Source organism: Cryptotermes secundus, unplaced genomic scaffold (genome assembly GCF_002891405.2).
Source record: "Cryptotermes secundus unplaced genomic scaffold, Csec_1.0 scaffold1801, whole genome shotgun sequence".
NCBI lineage: Eukaryota > Metazoa > Arthropoda > Insecta > Blattodea > Kalotermitidae > Cryptotermes > Cryptotermes secundus.
In genome coordinates this window covers 118,662-141,458 of record NW_019743179.1, presented here as the reverse complement: position 1 = coordinate 141,458, position 22,797 = coordinate 118,662, and the positions used below count along the sequence as shown (strand labels likewise).

Here is a 22,797-nt window from a genome sequence, read left to right as displayed (position 1 = left end):
TGTGAAGTGATGTAGTCCCAACTCGTGTACAGTCTGAACAAAATATTATTGTATATACTGTGACTATATTTACAATATCACCATGATTCAAGGTTGAAGAAAAAACAACGGGTAAGTCCTTTGGAATTTCAGAACATATATAATAAAGATTATATTTTGCATTTCGTGACAAAATAATCACAGTTAATTTTCGTTTGTAAAAATCGCTCTTTTGAGTATATGTAGAAAATTTTATTGTCTTTCAGACTGTTTTTAGTTTGTATTTCTATGTTGCATAGAACAAGAAATATGTATTTTTTTCTGAAAGTTTGCAATGTTAATTAATTAGGGCAATTTAAATACTGGCCGCAGAGGGCTCCCGGCAATTTAAAAGTCCGTACGTTAAAGGTTAATATATCATTGTCTCAAACATTTATATCTTATCAGCAACTTATTTTGACTCCATTAACAATTTTGTCTCAATATCTAACGTTAGCACATATCCCTTTATGACAACTTATGTTCAAACACATATGTTAAGTCTTTATAGTGCTGGCTATGCCTTCTAATGATGGCTGAAACACGTAAAGGAAGCATTTAGAGTCTCCTACCAAACTTGTCACACCTGATGGACCTTAATACTCATTCATGTATCAAGAAGGGTAAAGGCTCAGGATGTCTCTTATAATAATACCTGCTGACTTGAGCCTGTCTATATATATATATATATATATATATGTCACATTTACCAGAATTCAAATTTGGTAGTCTTCAGCATTACTGAGTTGCATAATTTGCAGTTGATACTTTACACGGTAGCATGGCAGCATGAAATTTGTATTACTCGCCTGGGCGAGCAGACCTACAGGATTTTTATAGCCCTGGTCTATATGACAAACTTCATTACGACTCATACCATTTCTTGGTGCTGATGAGAAATTTCTTGTCCATGCTTGTTCACCCCCTCCACCATCAACTCCCAATAATGGGGCATTTATCACTACTTCCATTTAATAAGTAGCTTTGCGCTGTATCCTTCCCCCCAGTTCCTCCTACCAATGTACACAACTAACAGAAACAAGGCACCTGACATGAACACAAGTCATCTGAACAGTCCGCTGAACTAATTATTAATAATTTGGACTTAATAAATCAATATGGAAAATAATCTGAAAAAAAAAAAAACAAAGTTTGAGCTATATATTTTATTATTCATTGTTACAGATTCAGTGGGGTGTTAAAATTAATAATTAATCACCCCAATACACCAAATCGATGAAGTACATACAAAACTACAGGTTAGTGCCTTAAAAGTTTTCCTTATGGACAAATTCTTTAATCTTTATTTTTGAGGACATGAACACAATTAATTGTTTCTTTCTTTTATTGTTCCTTGCATCCTGTTGTGTACTAGACGAATGTTAAAGTTAATCTACCGACCACACAACACGTTTTTTATTTACTGCCACACTACATGTTTCGACCTCAGGAGGTCATCATCAGGTGTACGAACACAATTTCACAATCACACGCAATCACTTCCTTTCTCCACTAATTTCCATCCTGTATCCTGTTCAGATTCACGCTCAAATAATATGTATAAGTTCTTCTTATACCATATAAGTTAAAAATATATAAGTTAAAAAGCTCTTCTTATAAAATACAAGTTAAAAATAAGTTAAAAATTAAAGTTAAAAAGTTAAAAAATTTTTAACTTATTTTTAACTTGTATTTTATAAGAAGAGCTTTTTAACTTATATATTTTTAACTTATATGGTATAAGAAGAACGTATACATATTATTTGAACGTGAATCTGAACAGGATACAGGATGGAAATTAGTGGAGAAAGGAAGTGATTGCGTGTGATTGTGAAATTGTGTTCGTACACCTGATGATGACCTCCTGAGGTCGAAACATGTAGTGTGGCAGTAAATAATAAAAAACGTGTTGTGTGGTCGGTAGATTAACTTTAACATTAATTGTTTCTTTCTCGCAGTGGGTTATTTTACAGCACTCTCAATATCTGGACTATGCAATGTCAAATGACAGGATGACCGACAAATGATGAATCAGAGAGGATTCGGAAGGAAGCAGTCATGGCTCAACTGAGGCACCTGCATTTTCCTGGCGGGACTGAGAACCACAAAGGCTCTGCCACAGTGGCCAGCATCCTGCCCAAGATTCAAACCAAGCACGTCCCAAATATGAGTTTGGAGTGCTATCACTACACCAGCCTGCTTTGTGTAACAATATGTCCTGCCATACTCTGCCCCCAGGTGTCACAACACAAATACTTACCAGTTACAATTACAAAAACTTCCTCTCTTCTTATACGCAACTTGCAAAATGCAAACTACAGCTACTTTCTGCTGTCTACTTCTTACATATCAATCTGTAATAAAGTCTTCGTTTTAATAATTAGAGCCAAGTTATATAAAAGCATGATACCAAGTATAATTTGACTTCGACTTCATACTGCTTCATACTATTAATTTTTACTGTTTATTAGTTTTGAAAAACTCATCAGTGCATCATCAATGTCAAGGCGTGACTTTCAGGACAGGTAGATCCCACCATCACAGTTCAGCGGGTTAAATGAGCCTTCTTCTTTTGCGTATACAATTATATAAAATACCGAGGCTGGTCACTTCCTAATTCTTCATAAAATAAACTAAAAATTAGTTACAGCCATCATAAGCTTTAACATTGACTTTACAGATCAATAAAGAACCAAACTTAGCAAGGAAAGTTTGTCATTCTGAACTGATCAATTTTCATTCCACATTCAGATAATCTTAGGTTATAAAGTTCTTGAAGTAATAAATATTTGATCTTCCACAATTCAAACTATCATGCTGAAGTCTGAACATTCTGAGCAGGTCAACACAGCAAAAGCTAGCTCAATATTATTTCTGCAGACCAATAGTTCAAATCTTCGCTATCACAATGGAGATGATGAACTGCTTTTGGGCTATCAGTTATGTCAGTTGGTTGAAAATGACCAATGTTTCAGGGACCACATCTCTCCCTAAAATATATGTAATATCCCTCCAAGCAATTGGTGGGACAATACTTCAAATTAGATCACAATCACTTCTTTCCAGTCTCTTCCAGTTCAGTATTCACTACTCACCCCATTATCTGACACTATACAGAATGAATGTTATGATCAAGTGGGTGGCACTCCAGCTTCATATTTGGGAGGTCCAGGGTTCAAATCTTGACCAAGACACTGGCTACACTGAGGCTTTCGTGGTTTTCCTTGGTTCTTCCAGGTAAATACTGGGACAGTGTCTCGAATTAAGCCATGACAGCTTCCTTCCACATTTTTTCCATTTACTGATTACCCTATACGGTGCGGGCTACAGACTGCATTATTAAATAAACCATAAATAAATAATGTATATGAATTATCTATTGAGGTACCTAGGATTGCTACACAATTTAGGCTTCATGCCTGCACTCACCTAAGCACTCCTCATTGCAGAAGTCCATGGTTTCCCATGACAGGTTCTTCTCATCCCCTGTTATCATGCTGCTGCACTGGGAACACTTCCTGATGAATGACCTGTCTGGGTCAACGATCCCTGATTTGCCTTTATCATTCATCATCAACCCCGATTTTGATTTGAGTCCACCATGTTTACGGAATGTATTGTAACATTCTTCCTGACAGAGGTATCTATTTTTGCCTCCAACATACACTTGAAATCTACAGACGCGAAGCTGTGAATAAAATACACAAGCTACTTATGGTGTCACAAACACAAGATACAGTCTTGAACACCATATAAAATATCTGTGCTATTATACAGCTACAACTCAATCTGTGCCAGTAGTTAAGCCTTGATGTTTAATCAAACATTTACTTTTCTAACATAACACCTGAATATGGAAATATTATTAATTTAAATAATGAATTTGTGAGCTTAATATCATGAAAAAAAATTGTAATATACCAGTTTAAATAAAGTGTCCAAAACAGCAGTCAGGTAATAGTACAAAAATTGTGGCCATGTCTCAAAGAGTAGCCAGGTACTACAATGATAACTGTAATGGTCTGAACTGGTAGCCAGATACTAGCACAAAAATTGTAATTAGTGGCTATATCTCAAAAAGCAGCCAAATACTGGCACACACAAATTGTATATAGTGGCTTGTTCTCAAACAGAAGCCAGGTACTGCCAGAGGTGCAGCCCAGAAATCATGAATAGTGGTTATCTCTGAGATGCACCTGGGTACCAGCCATGTAATAGAACAGATATTATAAACAGGGGGTAGACAATGCTTATCTGATGATTCTGATGGTATCATGGTCCCTTAAATACTGCCAGCTTACATGGAACATCTTTTGGAATGAGGACAAGGGAATAAATTAAACATGATCAAGTTTAAAAATACTAACCTCACAGTAACATTTTCTGAAAAGCATTTAGGAGTAAAATCCAACTGAAGCAAAGTTGTCTCATGAACAAGAAAAATATCTGAGTGCAAAAGAAGCCACAAAAATTAAAATCCTGGGTACCATAAACCCAACTGCCTCAAAGCGGAAGAGATTACAATCATGTAAAGCATCTGCCAGACCAACATAATCATAAGATGGCAGTGACACAAAGCCCGCAGTGGGGACTCAGGGATAAAACGGACATCAGCTGAAATGCATGTAATGGGATTTTATCTTAAAAAACAAGAAAAAAAAACAACATATTTCACTAATATGAAATTTTACAAACATTAAAAGAAAATGAAAAAGGATGAAAGAGTTAGCTCTGATGAGATCACCAAAAACATAAAATACCAAGCCGGTGAAAGATGGTGCTTAGAAGAGATTAAAAATGAAAGATTATATTTTGTAAGGCACTTTAGAAGCCAATCAGCCCTAATAAGAGTATGAAGGATGCTGATAATGATCAAAGCAAGCTCAAGTATGTTCTGCAGGACACAGTGGTGCCAACAGAATGAAGAATATCTGCCATCCTCACACCAGAGTGACTGTCTCCTGGACACTATATACATGTTAACCTTCATTATGAATTTGCAGAAAGGTATTTACCAAACTAGAACACTACTTACTCGACAGCACTGGAAGCACATTTGATTGCTGCCTTCAATTTCAATAACATCATCAAGGCCATCTCCGAACCCTTCATTGGAATTAGAATCTTCTTCGGCCAATTCCTAAAATTACACAATATATATATTAATTATACAACAATAAAGAAACAAAGTCAAACATATTACAGTCTTCTGGGATGTGAAACTAAATAGTCTGGCAGACAGGTACGAACTTGTGAAAGGCGCTACGCATAAAATCTTCAATGCTGACGTGCCTCTAAACCCAATCGCACATACCGGATGAACCTTGTGTTTCCATCTACAGGATAGAAACAGGTTCCTCCAAAATATTCCTATCTATCTTCCAGAATATATGATGTCACATCCTAAAAGAGTGTAATCTTAATTTTGAGTTGTGCTAACTTCAAATCTCAAAGCTGGTGACCATCAATGAAACTTCTAATCTCACCTTGATTTGAGTTTCAGCCCTCTTGGCAGCCTGTCGCTGTGGTCGTGAGTGTCTGTACTCTGTGACGGGTTCTACAGCAGCTATATATGAAGCCTCTGCTTTCTTTTCAGCACTGCTGGACTTTCTTGTAGGCTTCGGTTTCTCCACAACTTCTGTAACAGCTGGTTTATCACTCTTCATATTAGTGTTTTCCTGTGCGTCCTTCTCATCTGGTTTATCGCCATCCTTCCCCTCCACCCGCAGCACAGTATCAGGTATTATACACAGTTCTTCCTCATCTTTCTCTTTACTACTTGCTTGACTGGAATCTTTGCTGGTTCCTGCTGTAGTGTCTGTCTCTTCCTTGTCAGTTGTAGCAGTCTCTACATTGCTTTTAGTCTCATCTGCAGCTACACCAGAGCCACCTTCTTCAGCTTCACCAACCTTTCCTTTTTCAGACGATCCTTCCTCAACCTTGCTTTCCAAATCTTCTTGCTTATCATCTCTGCTGTCAGCACTTTCAGGTTTGTCTGATCCTTCAGCATGTTCACTTTCTTTCTCCTTTGCAGCATTATCTTCTTCATTTCCTTCTTCATGGTTTGTAATACCACCTTCTGGTTCAGCCTCTTTTGTAGTCTCATCAATTCCGTCCACCTGTTTTGAATTACCCTTTGCTTCATCATTTCTCACCCGATCTTCTGTTTCATCAGCTTTTCCACTCTCCTCTGTGGATTCAGCGATATCCATCTGTTCACCACTACTGTTATCTTTATTAGCATCTGAATCATTCATCACACTAATTGGATCCTGATCGACAGGACTGGCAACCTCCATAGACTCATCACCACCAGCACGAAGATCTACATTGGTCATGCTGACATCCATTGTTTCACCTCTCTCCTTCTCAGAATTCTCCACTTGCATGTCCTGATCCATTAAGTGATCCTGCCCATCACCTGAGTGTTCACCGTCAGCCTCGCTCACATTCATGCTCGTCTCTTCTTCTGCCACTGGATTTGCATTAGATTCACTTGGATTCATCGACACTTCATCATCCTGGCTTACATTTTCTTCTAAGTCATCCTCCATGACCTTGTCTGGTATTTCAGAGGATGATGCCTCCTTATCCTTACTGTCCACATTCATTTCGTCTTCCTTAGAGCCATCTTGCTCAGTGTTAGTAACACTGCCACTTTCCTCCACATCCATGTTTGTTGCTTCACTTAAAGTGCCATGTTCACCTGGCAAGTCCTGATCTGCAATCATGTCTTCTTCTTGAGTTCCTTGCTCATGCGCGTTGGTACCGATGTTCTCTGCAGCCTCTGATTCTTCCAATGTACTTGATGCCTCATCATTCTTTCCATCCTCCTGGTTTTCACCAGATTTTATGACATCTGAGCTTCCATCTCCCTTGTCAGTATCTTCTAAAGATTCGTTCTCCGTCAGATCCGCGTTTTCTTCACCTAACAACTCCTTCTCCACTTCTTCATCCAGTATTTCACTATCCCTGTCTCCATCTGCTTTGTCTGCTGTTTCTGCAGCTGGTGTCCCATCACCAAGCAAGTTATCAGCTTCGTAATTATCTACACCAGATGTATCCTTTGAATTCTCACAGGTATTCTGATCAATGGCTTTATTATGAATATCATCAGCTTGTCCATACTCCTCTCTTTCTGAAGTATTCACATTGTTTTCCTGCACTACACCTTTTATGCCTGAAAGAATGTCTGAGCTTGGAGAATTCTGGTTTTCACATGTGCTCTCCATCATCTGTGTTTAGAGCAATTACAGTTTCTAGGCGCAGCATTCGTGTCCCTTCAGCAAGCTACAAAGAGACAACAAATGATTAAAGCACTTTAATTTTCATAGAACTACCACATTTTTACAGTAGCAAATTCCTTCCAGCATCAAGTGAATTTTGTATTGCTCTTTCCAAGTAAAACAAAAAATAGCAACCTTTAGCTCATCATAACTTATAACCATTATAATTGTATAAATTTCCAGATTATAGAAGTTTCAGAATCTTTCCACTTCAATCGTTTGGCCAGTGCTTCAACTTACTGAAAAATTATCACTCATTTCCTGTATGCTGGCCTTTACAAGTTCATCTTGTGTAACACCTCTAAAACAGATTTCCTGTATTCAAGGAGTTATTTTAAAAATATATCACCATAATAAGTGTAAACAAAAATGAATATGAAAACCCCATCACATATTTTGGGGGCAAGTAGTAGTGTTGTTGGTTGAAGCACTATGCTACAAGCCAGACGGTCACAGGTTCGAGTCCCGATGAGGTGGATCTTTTCAATTTACCTAATCCTTCCAGCTGCATTATGGCCCTGAGGTCGACTCAGCCTCTAACAGAAATAAGTACCAGGAATATTCCTGCGGGGTAAAGGGCAGGCAGTGCATAGGGCTGAAAACCTTGCCGCTGCCATCTGTGACCTGACTGTCTTGAGAAAATGTGGGAGCCTCGACATCTCACAACCCTGTGGGTCTTCACAGCCTGTTACAGGGATACCTTTAGCTTTTTACCTTTTTTATCAAACATTTCAGGAAGTGAAAGTTCTGGATTTGGTGATGTGTTTCATAAATTTGTGTGTCCTGCATGTAATGACCAATCCTGCTTCCACACTGAGGCTAATTACAACTTTGTAACTTAAATAAATTTCTGACTTGGTATCATCAAGTGGAGAAGAATAAATTGAAGAGTGTGATGACCCAACAGGAGACTCCCACATCTACAGCCCATGTGAACCACACATTAATTGTTCCACGGCTGTGTACACTTACTTAACAACCCAACCAGCAATGGCATACATGCTCAAATATAAACACACTCCATTCATATCTGCAATGCTTTATGTTCAAAACATTTAACACCACAATGGGAACTTAAGGAGCACACCTCACTGCTTTGATGTCTTCATCTTGCTGTAAGGTGCAGTGGTCAGCCAAAGGAACAGACCCAGGGAAATGGTGGGTCTCGGAAGAAGTTGGCTGTCACCCAGAAAAGGAGGACCCTCTATGCCAGGATTTACACAGTGCAAGGAACATGGTGTCAGGGACAAGGCAAGGGAAAGAGTGTACCAAGAACCCAGAGAGAATGGACATTCAGGAAGAGATGACGGGCACAACTGGAATTCAACAATGGCATAGGGGACCAAGGCGCAATCAGGCAGCTACATCTGAGAAAGGAGGAGACAACCAGCAATGGCATCAGAGGATGAAGCAGACGACAGAACTTATGTCTGGGAAGCGTTAAGACATTACAGGAGGCCGACGGACAAACCCTCACGTGTGAATTCACAAAGCAAACAGTCAGGACTTCCACTAGGCTGCAGAAAATGACCGCTAGGACATTGAGGGTTTGATACCTTCCGAAACGAAAGAAGAGACTACAAACAGAACAAGATCTGGAAATGTAGGAGCACTGGCCACTCTAGGTAGTACTGCCCACACCAACTGGAAGAAGATGGTGAAAATCCTGATACGACTGGCACCCTATTAGGGAACCGCTTGGGACAAGCGGCCTTAAGGAGGGAGCAGCTGGAGAGTAAACAGTGTGAAAACCAAGCCATGGGAAGGAAAGTGAAACCAAGCACAGCCCTAAAAAAGAGGAAATGGTGGTAAGCGAATAGCCTTAAAGAGGGAGCAATGCAATTGCTATGCAATGACAGCAAGAAGGAACATGCGCTGCTTGGTAGCGGCCAGTAAACATGTCAACGATATCTAGGTTATCGCTAGGCAACTGCCCATAACAACAACAGAAAAACTGTTGGAGGTGGTGTTTTCTTTTGGGTCCACCCTGAGGCTATATTATAAGGATCCCAGGGCGGCTGAGTGAGTTCAACTGCGGGATATCTGCCAAAGAGTAATGACGTAGGAACAGGAAGCTGAAGAATCTCCACTGTTAGAAGCCATTGTTAGGGAACGGCTGTTGAAGACACAGCAGGCTGGTAAAAGGCTTAGCGGGCGCTGCTGTGTCATTTGACTTGTTTCACTGAGTTTTGTAAAAGAATCTGTTATTCTCCCATATTTTTACCTTAAAACTGCATTATTTTAGGAAGTGGTGAGAAAATAATATGCAGAAAAACGGTTAAATGCATATTTCGTTTCTTAATTAACTTTTCAGATATACCTATTTAACTATGCCAACATTTATTAATCTGAGATTCACTTCTGGTCATTTGTCATTATGAGTAATTGCTGCAATACTATCATGAGAACATAATGTGACCATTATATGGCCTAACAATGATTAAAAAAACAGCTGCCACGTCAAGAGCAAATTCTTGCTTTCACAATGCCTACTACGAAATTTCTTAAACAGACAGCTCATGCACATTACATGATGAAATTCCGATTTTATATCAAACCAACTTCTATAATATAATTTACTATCTTTCTGACATATATCACTTTTAAATGTCCTTACCACCATATAACATATCATCAGAGATGTCTGTATACTTATTTATAATTAAAATGGGAACAAGTACTGTATTTGTATTAGGGCTCTGGTTTCATCCTTGGCTTAAGTCTACGGAATATCCAGTCTGCAAATAAATGTTACTGGTTTGAGAAATAATTCACACCTGGATAATACCCTTATGTAAAACAACCCTTATATTTTAGAAAGACCTGGATATGAAAAGCAACCAGACTTACACTAATATACAAAATGCAACATAAAACTAAGAACGCATATCAAAACTTACCGAAAGGGTAATCTCTCCTACAATGTAAACACAAACATTCCAATTGATGAAACACACACTTTCGTAGACTTCAAGTTTACAGGTAAAAAAAAATCATTATAAATTAATGTTACATCAATGCAACACATCGTTATCAGATCTAACACGCATTTCAACGTTCTGAAGGTAAAAACCCCTACATTTTTCACATTTTAACATAAAATAATTTTTGCATCTTGCACACTTAGCCACATGCATTACGAATACATCACAACGGGGCGATATTTTTTAAATGGGCAGTAATACCTCCCGCGCTTAAAGCCATCAAGTATAGAATAGACAACACACCTTTCCTCTATACTACAGGCATTACGGTAATCAAATTCTAGCACGAGAATCGAAAAGTTCATCCGTAACCTGTTCTTAATATAGTTATTGTTTCAAAGATCAAGCCAATATTAGAATAGCATCTTTCACTCTATTGTCCAATCAGGAGTAAGCCAGACATTAACCGCAGCCCGCTGAGATATATAGTGTACCTTTCTATTGGTGCCCATCTTGAACGTGTAGTCCACTACACAAAAGAAAGGACTATTGACTCCCTAGTCTAAACACAGATACAAAAACATAAACATTTCGATTTGTACTTACATACCATGAATATTATTATTCATTCAGAGCGTTGCGGGCCAGAACTTTCAACACCAACCCAAATATAAAAAAAACTGCATCTCTTTAACCAAGAGATGGCGGTATCTTGACAATGATTCCTACCAACTGTATATACATAAATGAAGCTCAAGTGTGCTGAAATAGTATTCCATGTTTTTCAAAGTTGTATAAAAATATACAGTATGATAGCTACATAAATACATTTTCACATATCTTGCATTAAGTCGGACAGTATATGGCTAAGTTAAATGGGCTGTCCTTGTCGCAACATTGATTTTCCTAATCCTTAGATTGTTGTAATTTTGGCTACATTGAATAGATGGTTGATACTACATAGAGAAAGTAAATTTGGAAGCGATGTAATAACAATTAAAATTATACCTTACTCTACTATTTAATAATGGACTCTTCCATAGAGTATTTTTCTTATACGTGAAACCAATTCGTCCAAAGATCTGACCGATCTGACAGACTTGCAAAGAAATGTACTGGAGATAGGGTGCTCTGAATATCGTCATTCCTACTTGCATCGTTGTCCTGGGAAGGTTAATCGAGATAGATTTATTAGATACCCCTGATACACCGATCTTAAAAACAATAACGTGAATGCCTTCCTTCTGGATTCTACGAATCTTTAACAAAAACATTTTTTGCAGTAATTATTTTATTTCTAAGTTCTAAATCACGTAACTGCAACAATTAGTAAAATGTCATGTATGCAGCATCAACACAATATTCAATATTAGAAACTTCCATCTAGTCATATATATTTTACATATTACCATCGATAATTGGTGTGATAAAATATTCCATCAGTACTACCTGCATCGTCATCATAATCATTTTAAATATGGTTTAACGTGGAAAATGTCATTCCCTAGGCAAAATGGCCGCCTTTTCATCTTGAGATATTTCTCTATGGAGAATCTACTGCAATTCGTACGACATCTAGCGGAACAGCTTATAAGTATACATAATTATGAACTTCGATCGGCGCAGCAGCACAGATGAGGTGCAGTAATGTACGAGTTGACGCTAGAGTCGCTTGTGTAGCTTATGTAGCTGTCAGTCAGCTGGTTAGCGGATTGTAATTATGTGGGGTTCGTACGCATAAGTGTCAGTGCACAGGTAATTGAGTTTATTGTGATTGTGATTGTGATTGTGTATTTGACTAGAATCATTCGAAAATGTTTTCTGGACTTACAAATCAAGTGAGTTCCTGGATGGGTGGTACAGGTAAAAAGGAGGGAGACTTGTCGAAACCTGAAGACGAGAAACTGTCTTCACCCATTGCAGAAACTGGTACTGCTAACAACACAGAAGGCGAAAAGAAGGATACAAGGCAAGTTGATATATAATTTTATACAATTTTGTGTATTTTGGCACATACTTAAGTTAATGCAGTTTTGTGAATACGTAGTTTGGCAGGAAGGCCGAAGAGTTAATACAGTATGTTACTATCGCTGAATTGTAAAGTGCAGGTACATAAAATTACGAGTTCTCCAAGATGACCTATGTAACAGCTCCATCGAAAATGTATTGGACACTTCCATTGGTACCGTAATAAAGAATAGTCTTTAGATGGCAACAGAGTATGTTTGAGCGCCTATCGCTTTATCCAGAGGATTTCTGTGTCTTTTCTCAGTCGTTCAGACTAATGCAAGAATAACATTTTGAAGCAGGCTACCGTCAGAAGATTTCAGGTTCTCACAGCGATATCTATGACGGGTACTGTTTTTGGGATGTAACGCATTGTAGTCCGTTGAAAATAAATCGACGTTTCGGAGGAACATATCGCCTGCATCTTCAGGGTCGAAGAATGAGCTGAGCAAGAAACCAGCGCGAAAGGAGGTGGCAAGCAGAGGCTCTTGGCTTACTACATGGCAGTATATCCCAGAAGATAGTACTCTTCTTAGGCTGCAGTCATTTGCTTGATAATCTTTCGCAGTTAAACTTGTATAAGACTTCTGTTTGGTACCAAATAACGTGCTCAGTTTTTGTAGCAATATTAAATACTAGGGGAATAAATTGGTAACAGTGTCATAAGTAGGAGAAATTCAGAATATGGTCACTTTTTGCACTGACGATTTGCTTCTTCTTAACTATAGTACAGTAACAGTTGCAGTTTTGTTACCACAGTGTTTTAGTGTGGTACAACAGAATTCACAAATTAAATTAACTGTTGTAATTATTGCTAAATTTCAGAGGAAGAACATCACAGGTGGACTAGTCATCATATTCTGGAGGTCTAAGTAAAGTAAAAGTATCCCTGTAACAGGCCGTGGAGGCCCATAGGGTTGTGAGATGTTGAGGTTCCCACATTTTCTAGACAATCGGCTCATAGATGGCGGTAAGGTTGTCAGCCCTACGCGCTAGCCGCCCTTTACCCCCAAGAATATTCCTGGTACTCCTTTCTGTTAGAGCTGAGTCGACCCCAGGGCCATAGTGCGGTTGGAAGGATTAGGTCAATTGAAAAAAATCCGACTTGAACCTGCAACCGGCCGGCATGTAGCATAGTGCCTCAATCAACCACGCTACCGCGTGCCCCTAGAATTTAATAAATGAAAAAGTGTAGACACAGTGCGATATTTGTACACAGTACCACAAGTTTTGAAGAACATATTCATGTTACAGCTATGGGCTGCGCTAATGCGTGTTATCTCTAAAGGAAAGTTTTATAAAATATACTAGTTTCTATGTGTACCACCTGCTTCATCGATAAACAGCTCTTTATTTTTGACTACATTGTATTTATGTGTTCTGTATGATTCTCAGAATAAACATTGATTATTTCTGTTAAAGTAGCTTTATCCATTTGGTCTTTGTAATGAAGATGTAGATGCACTTGTAAATGGCTGTTTGACTTCGTATATTTGTGAATTTTCTGAAGCTGTGTGCTGGATTAAAAATTCAAAATTAACTGAATCAGCTCTTGTCATCATATATGGAAGTTGATGGGATAGATATACCCAGAAAGACACAAACGCAAGCAGATGCATGATATCACAACTCTCCCCATTTTCTTTAACAAATTCACTCATTCCATGATCGTAAGATTTGGAGCTACTAATGTAGGAACAAAATAAACTGACTTGAAAATATTAAAGAATCATTTAATTTGCTAATAAAATCCATGACAATCAGAGAATGAGAGTGAATTTGTATCATAGTAGTTGGTACTTCTGCCGTATACTTGGGCATGGGGATCACAATTTTGAATGTTGACATGGTGGCTGGCTATGATGACTTGAGTTTTAATTTTTGTGCTCCGCATTCTTCTCAGCACCCTCTTGACCATCATCATCAATTTCTCTTCCTCCCATAACATGAGAGCCCAAGTTTCACATCCATTTAGCTATAATTTACAAATTGTGTTAATAGTGGGGACATTGTGTTTGTCCTAGTTTTGTCTTCACAATGTGTGCTCCTGTTTCTGTGCTCTAACTTCTCCCTCGCTTTCTTGACACTGCAACTTCTGTTAATAAATGTCTCCTGTTGTTTTCCTTTTAATTAAATAGTTTGGAATTTGCAATTGTATGTTTTACTTATCAGTTTTCTTTTTTAATTCCTCCTGCAAATTCAAAGAGATACTACATTCACACATTCTTGTGCAGTCCCTGTGAGTGTATTCCTGATAAATGAATGAAACTTGCTATTACCGTATTTACGCATGTATAGGCCGCACATTTTTTGCCAAAAATTCAAGAGGAAAACTGGGGTGCGGCTTATATTCGAAATATTCGAAATCACACTTCATTTAAAAAAATTATATTCATAATTAGTAATACAGGGTGTTCTACTCCTGAAATAATATTCCAAGAAAATTATTTTTTCTATAGTTTCTGTCTGAAAATTGTGCTGCGGCCTATACACGCACGCGGCCTATACATGCGTAAATACGGTATTTCAATAAATTAGATAGGGACTTTGAAAATAATCAGTATTCATGTTGGATCTCTGGTTCTTGCTGTGGTGGGTGAGGATAGTACAGCTCAGTAATAGTCTACTGACATAGCTGCCTCTCTTGTGCCTTTCTTGCTTGGCTTTTACTTTGACCTAGTATGTGGAGGCCACACATTCTGCAGAAACATTGATGGACCTCTGCCAATCTGTTACAATCCAAACTGATACCCCATCCAGTATTTAATTTGTTCTGTAACTGTTGCCATGTTTTGTTTTGTTGCTAAAATGCTATTAATGTGGTACAATTTTTGTGAAATGTAAAGAGTATCACAGTAAATTATAAAAATAAAGCATAAATGAAGCACAGTGCTAAAATAATGTGAATATTGATACGTGATTTGATGTGTGGCCACAAGGAAAAGTTTGATAGATGTTTCGGTATACTTCTGTTTAATGGCTTGTTGTTCATTTTGATGCTGCCTTTGTTTCCTTTGAATTGCTTGTTGGAACATGTTACATGACCAGTGATACCTGATTTGAACGTATGATCACTACAGACTTCACTGCAAAGCCGAAAGGATATAATTGGGAAAATAAGTTCTCTATCAAAGTGTGTAATTTGTTTCAGAATAAATTGCTTAGAGCAGAGTTTATGAAACTCCTTTGATGTGAATGAGAAGGTTTGAGAGCGCCAGTCTGCAAAATGATTTAATACAGTTTATGAATTTAAAATAATTACTATTGAACCTTGTGTCTTTTGACCAACTTACGTCCTTGTTCCCCCTATTACAGTAGTGTGATTACTGAAAAACAATCTCTGCTTCCAGCATACTGTACCATTGAAGCCGTTCAGTATTATTTTATTGTTATGTTGTTCATTTAATTTCAACAACAAGGAAATAAGGCTACAAGACTGGGTGCTTCAATGCTGCTATGTGGAAAAATAAACACTGAAGGCAGCAGTGTCAGTAGTAGAAACATGTGAAAGTGCTCTCATGCCCATCTTAAAGGTCATGTATCACAACAACAAAATAAATATCTGAAACACCTAAAATGTTCATTGACAAAGATAATGGGCAAAACAAGTTAAGATTTTAGATGTTAGTGCGGATTGCAAGAAGTAGGAGAACGGGTGAATACATGACGAGCAAACTGTAATAATCACATGTCTCAAGTGACACCTGGCAAGACTGTACAGACAGCGGGAGACAACTCTCCAATGATAAGGAGTCATGGGAGATGGCAGTATTCACTCTCTGATGAAAGAGGCCCAAAGCCTAAAGTAGAGATGAATTTTATTTAATTCAGTATCTTTCTTCAAGATTCTCGTCTTCTGGAATGTGACACATGTAGCTTGGGGGACAGGTACCAATATTTTGAAAGGATAGGATGCTTCCATCTTGATGGTAAATCATCTTTGTTTTGGCTTATTTTCTGGTGATGCCCTGGAAAAGGATCCCACTTTTGGAAATACTGGCTATGCGAGCATTTGTAGGTAACATAAAAAGGGAGGAAATTACATAACAAGGTGCTGCTTATTTTGTACTCTTCTACTGCTTTTATTAGAGACGTTAAAATCAAGAAGAACGAGATACGAAGCACTTTGGGGGAAACAAATTGAAGATCATTTGGAAGTAAGTATAGGTGGGAGGATAATATTAAGTTAGATCGTAAAGAAATAAATTCTGGAACATCAACTGGATTAAACTGGTTCAGTGAGGCATTCCAGTGACAGACATCTGCAATATTGTGATGGACCCCAGGGTTTCATAGGGCATAGGTTTTCATTGTCAGCTGAATATCAATGAGCTTTCTAACAAATGTTCTGCATCATACTGTAAGTTAATAATTAGACAGTATATAATTCTCATTTGAGAGTGACAGTGAAGTGACTAAGTTATTTTAATGTTTATCTTGGGTTATTAGAATAATACTGGCAAGTACATAGCATAAAACTGTAAGGTGATTAGTGAATAATGAATTGGCAAGGATACGGAAGGGAGTTGTCATGACCTTATTTGAGATACTGTCTTGGCATTTGCCTGGAGGGATTGAGGCAAACGGGAAACCATGAAAGCACTCAGTCAGGATCATCAGTCTTTGGACGTTTTCCTGAATACAGGTCAGAAGCAATACTCTTGGATCCAGCTGGGTCGGGTTCTTATTGAAATTTGGTATTTATGCTTGAAGAATAGAGCTAGCATGATTCTGCTGAGAACTACAAAACAACTAATTAATAACTGTGTGAGAAAATAAGTTTTATTGAATGAGAAATACTTAAAAATTAATGAAAGAACATAGTACACATAACATTATCCCTGTGAAGCTTGAAATTCATCTAAGTAGTAACTGAAAATTGAGTTCTTGTGTAGCAGTATATGCTGCTTCTCCATTCCAAAGATACAGGCTGGTTAATAGATGTAACAAAAGATCCCTGTTTGTTGTGAGAATTTCATAAAACGCATTAATACACTGTGCTGGAAGACTGCAGAGTTTGTAAATGTTAATGCAAGGGTATAAAGGTAAAAAGAGGTAAGGTTATCCCTGTGCTTAGGTTAACTGTGCTGCACACTATGAAGATGTGTTGGGGTTGGCAGTACAACCCCATTTTTCTTGACTTGGGCACTAAGTGGAGATGAGTGGTAAGCTTCTTGCTCTCGCAGCTTTGCCCATGGGAAATAGCTCCCAGTACCCATGCAGTGGCACATATGTAGTCTGACAATAAGGTTCATGAACTCATTTTGGTAAAAGTGCTACATACCTCATTGCTGAATATCACAGTGTGGTCACCTTCAAAGTAATCCCTTTGGATGCTATGCATTTATGCCAGCGCCTAATCCACCCTTAAAAACAATTTTGGAACTGGTTTTGTGGAATGGCCTTCAGAGCTGCTGTCATATTACTTCTGATGTCATCAGTGTCATCAAAATGCTCTTCTTTCAGTAGTTCCTTTATTTTTTGGAATAGAAAAAGTCATTGGGGGCTACATCCAGTGAATAGGGAGGGTGTTCCAGCACAGTTATTTGTTTACTAGCTAAAAACTCCCTCACAGACAGTGCTCTAATTCAAGCTCTGACATTCTTGCAGCAGCACACCAAAACACACTCAGACAATAAGAGATGCCACTCATAAAGAGACTGCCATAGATCAACAACAACACGGCTGTGAAACACTGATATGCCAATGTTATCAAACCATACTGAGGTTTCTGTGCACTGCTGTCACGGCAAGCACGGCTGTGAATTCGTGAACAGACCTGTCAGACCTCATATAGTAACTGCTTTCCTTTAAGACATAATATTTTTAATCTTTCCCTTTAGTTGTGTCTTTATAGCAGTTGTTTGGATGTACAGTGACTAGGTGGAATTGTGGTCTCTTACTGCTTACCAGCCTCTGACAAAGAGAAGGTGATTGATTCAGTTATGAGGCTTGCCTGTGTATACTGTGCAAACTAAAAATATCACCACGATTCTTGGATTAATCTCACTATTGTCATTGGTACATTGAACCTCAGTGTCTGCATATGAACAGTAGACACACAAAGGTTGACCATTTCTGTCCGCCACTTGCCTTGCTTTTCCCCATTGGAGAGCAGTATATGTTATTTTGTTAAATCAATTGATTTTTAAGTTTGAAAGTGATTTGTTAGCCGTTTTTTACAGCCCAACAAAAGGCAGCAAGCTGGAAATGCTGTCCAGTGTGAAAAGTCAAATGACGGGCTGGTTGAGTATGGGTGTTCCGGGTCTGCGTAAGGGCGATGAGTTGGCCACCGATAATCAGGATACATCTATGATTGGGGAAGGAAAGCCTGAAGTGGAATCGCCTGCCTCAGAAAAGTCTGTGAAAGGGTCCCCCATAGAACAGAAAGATGACGACGATTCCAGGTAAGTGTCATGAGCTGCCTTATTGACTGCTGGGCTGCAGAAAATGTAGAGGTCCTGCCAATATAATGGCTGTGTCTAAAAAATCTTCCAATAGAAGCTATCATGATTTTGCCCTTTTGCAGTGGCTGTGAACCAGGGGTATATGCAGCTGCATAAGAGAGTACATGAGATACTCTTTCTACATTGCCAAAAGCAGGTCAAAAGTACCTGAAAACATTTTGATAACTTTTGTTTATATAAACAGGACTTTCATTTTGGACATTTTCCATCACCTCAAGTTTCTTCAAACTGTTTTTGTTATCAGGTGTAAGGGAGGAAATAGATCCAGTTTTTATATATTGTGTTTAAAGAAGCTCAGAGAGATAGACACCCAGAATAATAGTCATCTTTATTGTAAGATACCATTGTCAGAAATATGTAGACATAACTTTGTTTTGTGCAGCTTTCTCTGTGCATGGAATAAATGAAGTTAAAATAAGTCTGTATGTCTTATATTTATTATATAATATGACATGTACTTTGAAATTAAATTGCTACTGAATTGAGGTTCTTGAATTATCACACTGAGACCAAGTGAGATGTTGACTGAAAAAATGTTCTGAAATGCTTGCATTATAGTATAGCTCTGTCCCACCAGACTTTTGAACAAATTCTGCAGTCCATTTTATTGCATGGGCCGTTGTATAGCTTGCATTTTCAGGGTTCCAAAGTTTTAATGTGCTGTTTCTTGTTCGGTGTATGTTCTGAACGCATTTAAAGGGAGATGTTTATCATTCACCCTGTCTGTACCACTGAACAGATTGCATTGATGCTGTAAGTTCTAAGCCTGCCATGATTCGCTCCATCTGGTGTTAGGTTTCTGTTACAGTAGACTGTCAGTTATCTGCGTGTGGATTTTCCCCTCTGTGGATTAATGACAGGACTGTCAAAGCTCCATAGGTATTGATTACAGCTTCCCATAATGATTTAAATGTTGCACATAACATTGGCTTCAGTAACTTGTGTCAGCAATGTTTTACAGTGAATTGCAGTAGACTACATGTTCTCACCCAGATGCAACTATCTGTTACTTCATTGGTTTTTTCCACAGTCTAATATTGCTGAAAAGGTTACTATCTCCTGTTTCAGAAATATGTCACTGTTTAGTGACCAGTAGCAAGATCAGTAAATATTATGAAGTGATTTTATGTGGTTAATTTATTATTATTATATTTTTTAACTGCCAATGGTTTTTTACTCCATAGCAGTGGTACTACAATAAGACACAATGCACAAATAACCCACATCACACAGAATAACACACCACACTCAAACAAAACTGCTTTACCCCCTGGGAAAGAGCCCCTGGTGCCCATTGGATAGGAGGCTGGGTCGGCCCCAGAGCCAGTCTGGATGCTGTGGAGTAGAGGAAAATCTGTTGCCTCCATCAGGAATCGAACCCTGACCATCCAGCCTGTAGCCTATCACTATACTGACTGATCTGGCCTGGCTGACACTCTGACTTGAGGGTGTTGAATTAAGACTGACATTATTGACTTGGGATCATTGAAAATGAGCATTAAATGTGGGACAGCCTTAAATTGAAGAACATCAAATGGGAGCATTGATGCACATACCAGAGTCTTGCCCACTAACAGTTTAACAGCAGATTGGAGGAAGTATAATGTATGTATGGGGTCAGTGGATTTCTGGAATTTATCTTGTTTGGTATTCCAAACAGAACAAATTGTTTCTGAAAATGGAACCCCTTCCATCCTCAGATGAAGAGTTGGGGAGGCACGTACTCATTTGGGTCTATTATAAATAGCATATCTCAATCACTGGACCAGTAAGAGAGGTTAGGTCCTTCTGATGGACTTAACTGAGCACGTGCATCCCCAGCTTTTCACCTGGGGATGGAATTACACTCAGTTTCCAAAGTGGCATGTTCTGTTTCGAGTACTAGAGAAAGTGCAGAAACCAAGTCATCCTAAATGAAATATACTACCATCAGAAGATGATAAAATAAAGTTAAAGCTATCCCTGTAACAGGACATGAAGGCCCATAGGTTTTTGAGACGTCGGGGCTCCCACATTTTCTAGACATTCAGCTCACAGATGGTGGTGAGGTCAGCCTTATGTGCCAGCTGCCCTTTACATCCAGGAAGATTCCTGGTATTCATTTCTGTTAGAGGCTGAGTCGACCCCAGGGCCATGAATGAATGAATGAATGTATAAGGGGTGGGCCTTCTCGGAACTTGCACTGCGACGTACAGTGATCTGTTGTGCTTCCCCTTTTGATTATCCTCTCAGCAATCCTGTGCTTCAAATGAAGTGCAGGATTTTGTATGTGGGGCCATCGAAATAGTCACTTGGTTCCATAAAATATTTACCCAAGTGACACAATCTTAAATAAGCTAAGGCCTCACATTCACACAGGATATGTGTGGCTGTTTCATTTTCTTCTTGACCCCTCTCACAAGTTGGACTCTCACTTAGTCCCAGTTTGAAGAGGTGTCCTTTAAGGTGACAGTGTCCTCTAAGTAGTCCCACCACCCCCTCAAGGCCATAATGTGGCTGGAAGGATTAGGCCAATTGAAAGTTCCAGTGACCTCGTTGGGACTCAAACCTGTGACCTTCTGGCTTGTAGCATAGTGCCTCAACCAACTATGCTGCTGTGTGCCCCCTACTATCATCAGAACCCTTTATCATTGACATAATGTGTGCATCACAACAGACCTTGAAGAGCAATCAAAAGCCTGCTAGCTGAACACAGATAGATTGGTGCATATTTTTGGAACCCTGGAATATGGTGAGCACTTCCTGATGTTTGCTTTTTTCCTGATCCTTCTACTTAATCATAAATTCCTTTGTTTTTGTGCCTGTTGGTGGGACAGTGCCACAGGTGGCGCGGATAGCGATGTCGCAGCTTCGGATCCCGGTACCCCAGCCGAAGACAAGGAAAGTGGGCAGGCCTTTGGAGGAGGTAAGTCTCTAATTGGTCAGTGTGCCAGACATCTTACTGTTCCAGATATCCAAGCAAGCTGGCTCAAATGACAACACTTCTGACTTATGTTTCGGGTCTTGCCCACGACATTGACTATTCTGGCTGCCGTTTCTGTGGCTTTCCTCATTGCCTCCAAGCAGACACTAGGACACAACCACTTCCTTCCACAATCTTTCCAATGCATTAATCACTGATAATCCAGTAATTTGCCACTATATTATGGGTTAATTACAGTGTCATTGAGAAAGTATGAATACAAAATGTTTCAGACTCGATGCTCTGTTTTGTCTTCATACAACCTGACATAACATCCAGTGTTGATGAAAAAAATATACGGCGTTCATGGAGATCTTCTGAATAAGAGATTTTCATTAAAATAATGACTGCTGATGGCAGTTTGCCAGAATTAGTGCTTATCAGTGCACTGTGATTCTTAATTTCTTGCTTTAACCATAAGGATTGTGTTGTATACAGTGACAGGTCTCGCTGTATTCACTGTTTATCTTTATTTTTTGCATCCTGTTTTGTATCATGTCTTGAAGGTATAATTGAGAGCCATGAACACAACAGTTTGATTGTTTAGTATTCGGGTTATTTTAATTACATTGCACTACATGTTTCAGTCTGGAAAGGTCATCATCAGGTGATTTACGAAAACATGTCATCATTTAGCTATCTGTTGCTGAATTCACTACATAGATTTCAGCACTTAAATGAGATTATGTATTGTAAGTTCTCCCAAGAACTTATTTTCCTCATTCTGCCTATGCAAATGCAGCAGTATGAGCTCAGAGTAATGAAGATAGTTTTCTTTTTTGCCCTTTGAAGCCATCTGCTTTGACATTAAGAAACTCTTCATTCCTTTTATGTGGTCTGTCAAACATTGTATCAGTCTTCCTCTAACTCTATTAATAAATCTTTAATTTCATTTTTCAAAATTTCATTTTAACTCAATCCATTCTTATTTTCCTCTCAATATTTCTGAAAGAAATCATATTCATTGCTTGGAATTTGCTTTTCTTTGTCTTTGTAAGGGTTCATGTTTTGCTGTTACACGTAACTATGTTATATGAAGAAAGCAGTCTTCTGGGATTTGGCACCGTGTATATGTGGTGTTAACCGGCGTTTCGGAGGAACGTATCGCCTCCATCTTCAGGGTAGAGGAAAAA

The 22,797-nt window shown here is 38.6% G+C and overlaps 2 protein-coding genes across 7 annotated transcripts in view; one reads left to right on the top strand and one right to left on the bottom strand.

Moving 5' to 3' along the window:
• The window catches only part of LOC111874044 (zinc finger MYM-type protein 3), a 49,322-nt gene extending 38,379 nt beyond the window's left edge, over positions 1 to 10,943 (bottom strand). For 2 of the 3 annotated variants that reach the window (XM_023869182.2, XM_023869184.2), the window contains exons 1-4: positions 10,839 to 10,943; positions 5,505 to 7,308; positions 5,054 to 5,158; positions 3,448 to 3,706 (exon numbers count right to left, since the gene is read on the bottom strand). In XM_023869182.2, coding sequence (XP_023724950.1) covers positions 3,448 to 3,706; positions 5,054 to 5,158; positions 5,505 to 7,253 — 2,113 coding nt within the window. In that variant the 5' untranslated portion in view covers positions 7,254 to 7,308; positions 10,839 to 10,943. Of the gene's footprint in view, positions 1 to 3,447; positions 3,707 to 5,053; positions 5,159 to 5,504; positions 7,309 to 10,834 lie in introns of all 3 variants that reach the window. The other variant, XM_023869183.2, reaches the window with a different exon arrangement.
• Positions 10,944 to 11,858: 915 nt separating this feature from the next.
• The window catches only part of LOC111874041 (synapse-associated protein 1), an 84,223-nt gene continuing 73,284 nt past the window's right edge, over positions 11,859 to 22,797 (top strand). For 2 of the 4 annotated variants that reach the window (XM_023869175.2, XM_023869177.1), the window contains exons 1-3: positions 11,860 to 12,197; positions 18,421 to 18,642; positions 21,510 to 21,607. In XM_023869175.2, the coding sequence (XP_023724943.1) occupies positions 12,043 to 12,197; positions 18,421 to 18,642; positions 21,510 to 21,607 (475 nt within the window). In that variant the 5' untranslated portion in view covers positions 11,860 to 12,042. Of the gene's footprint in view, positions 12,198 to 18,420; positions 18,643 to 21,509; positions 21,608 to 22,797 lie in introns of all 4 variants that reach the window. The other 2 variants (XM_023869178.2, XM_023869176.2) reach the window with 2 other exon arrangements.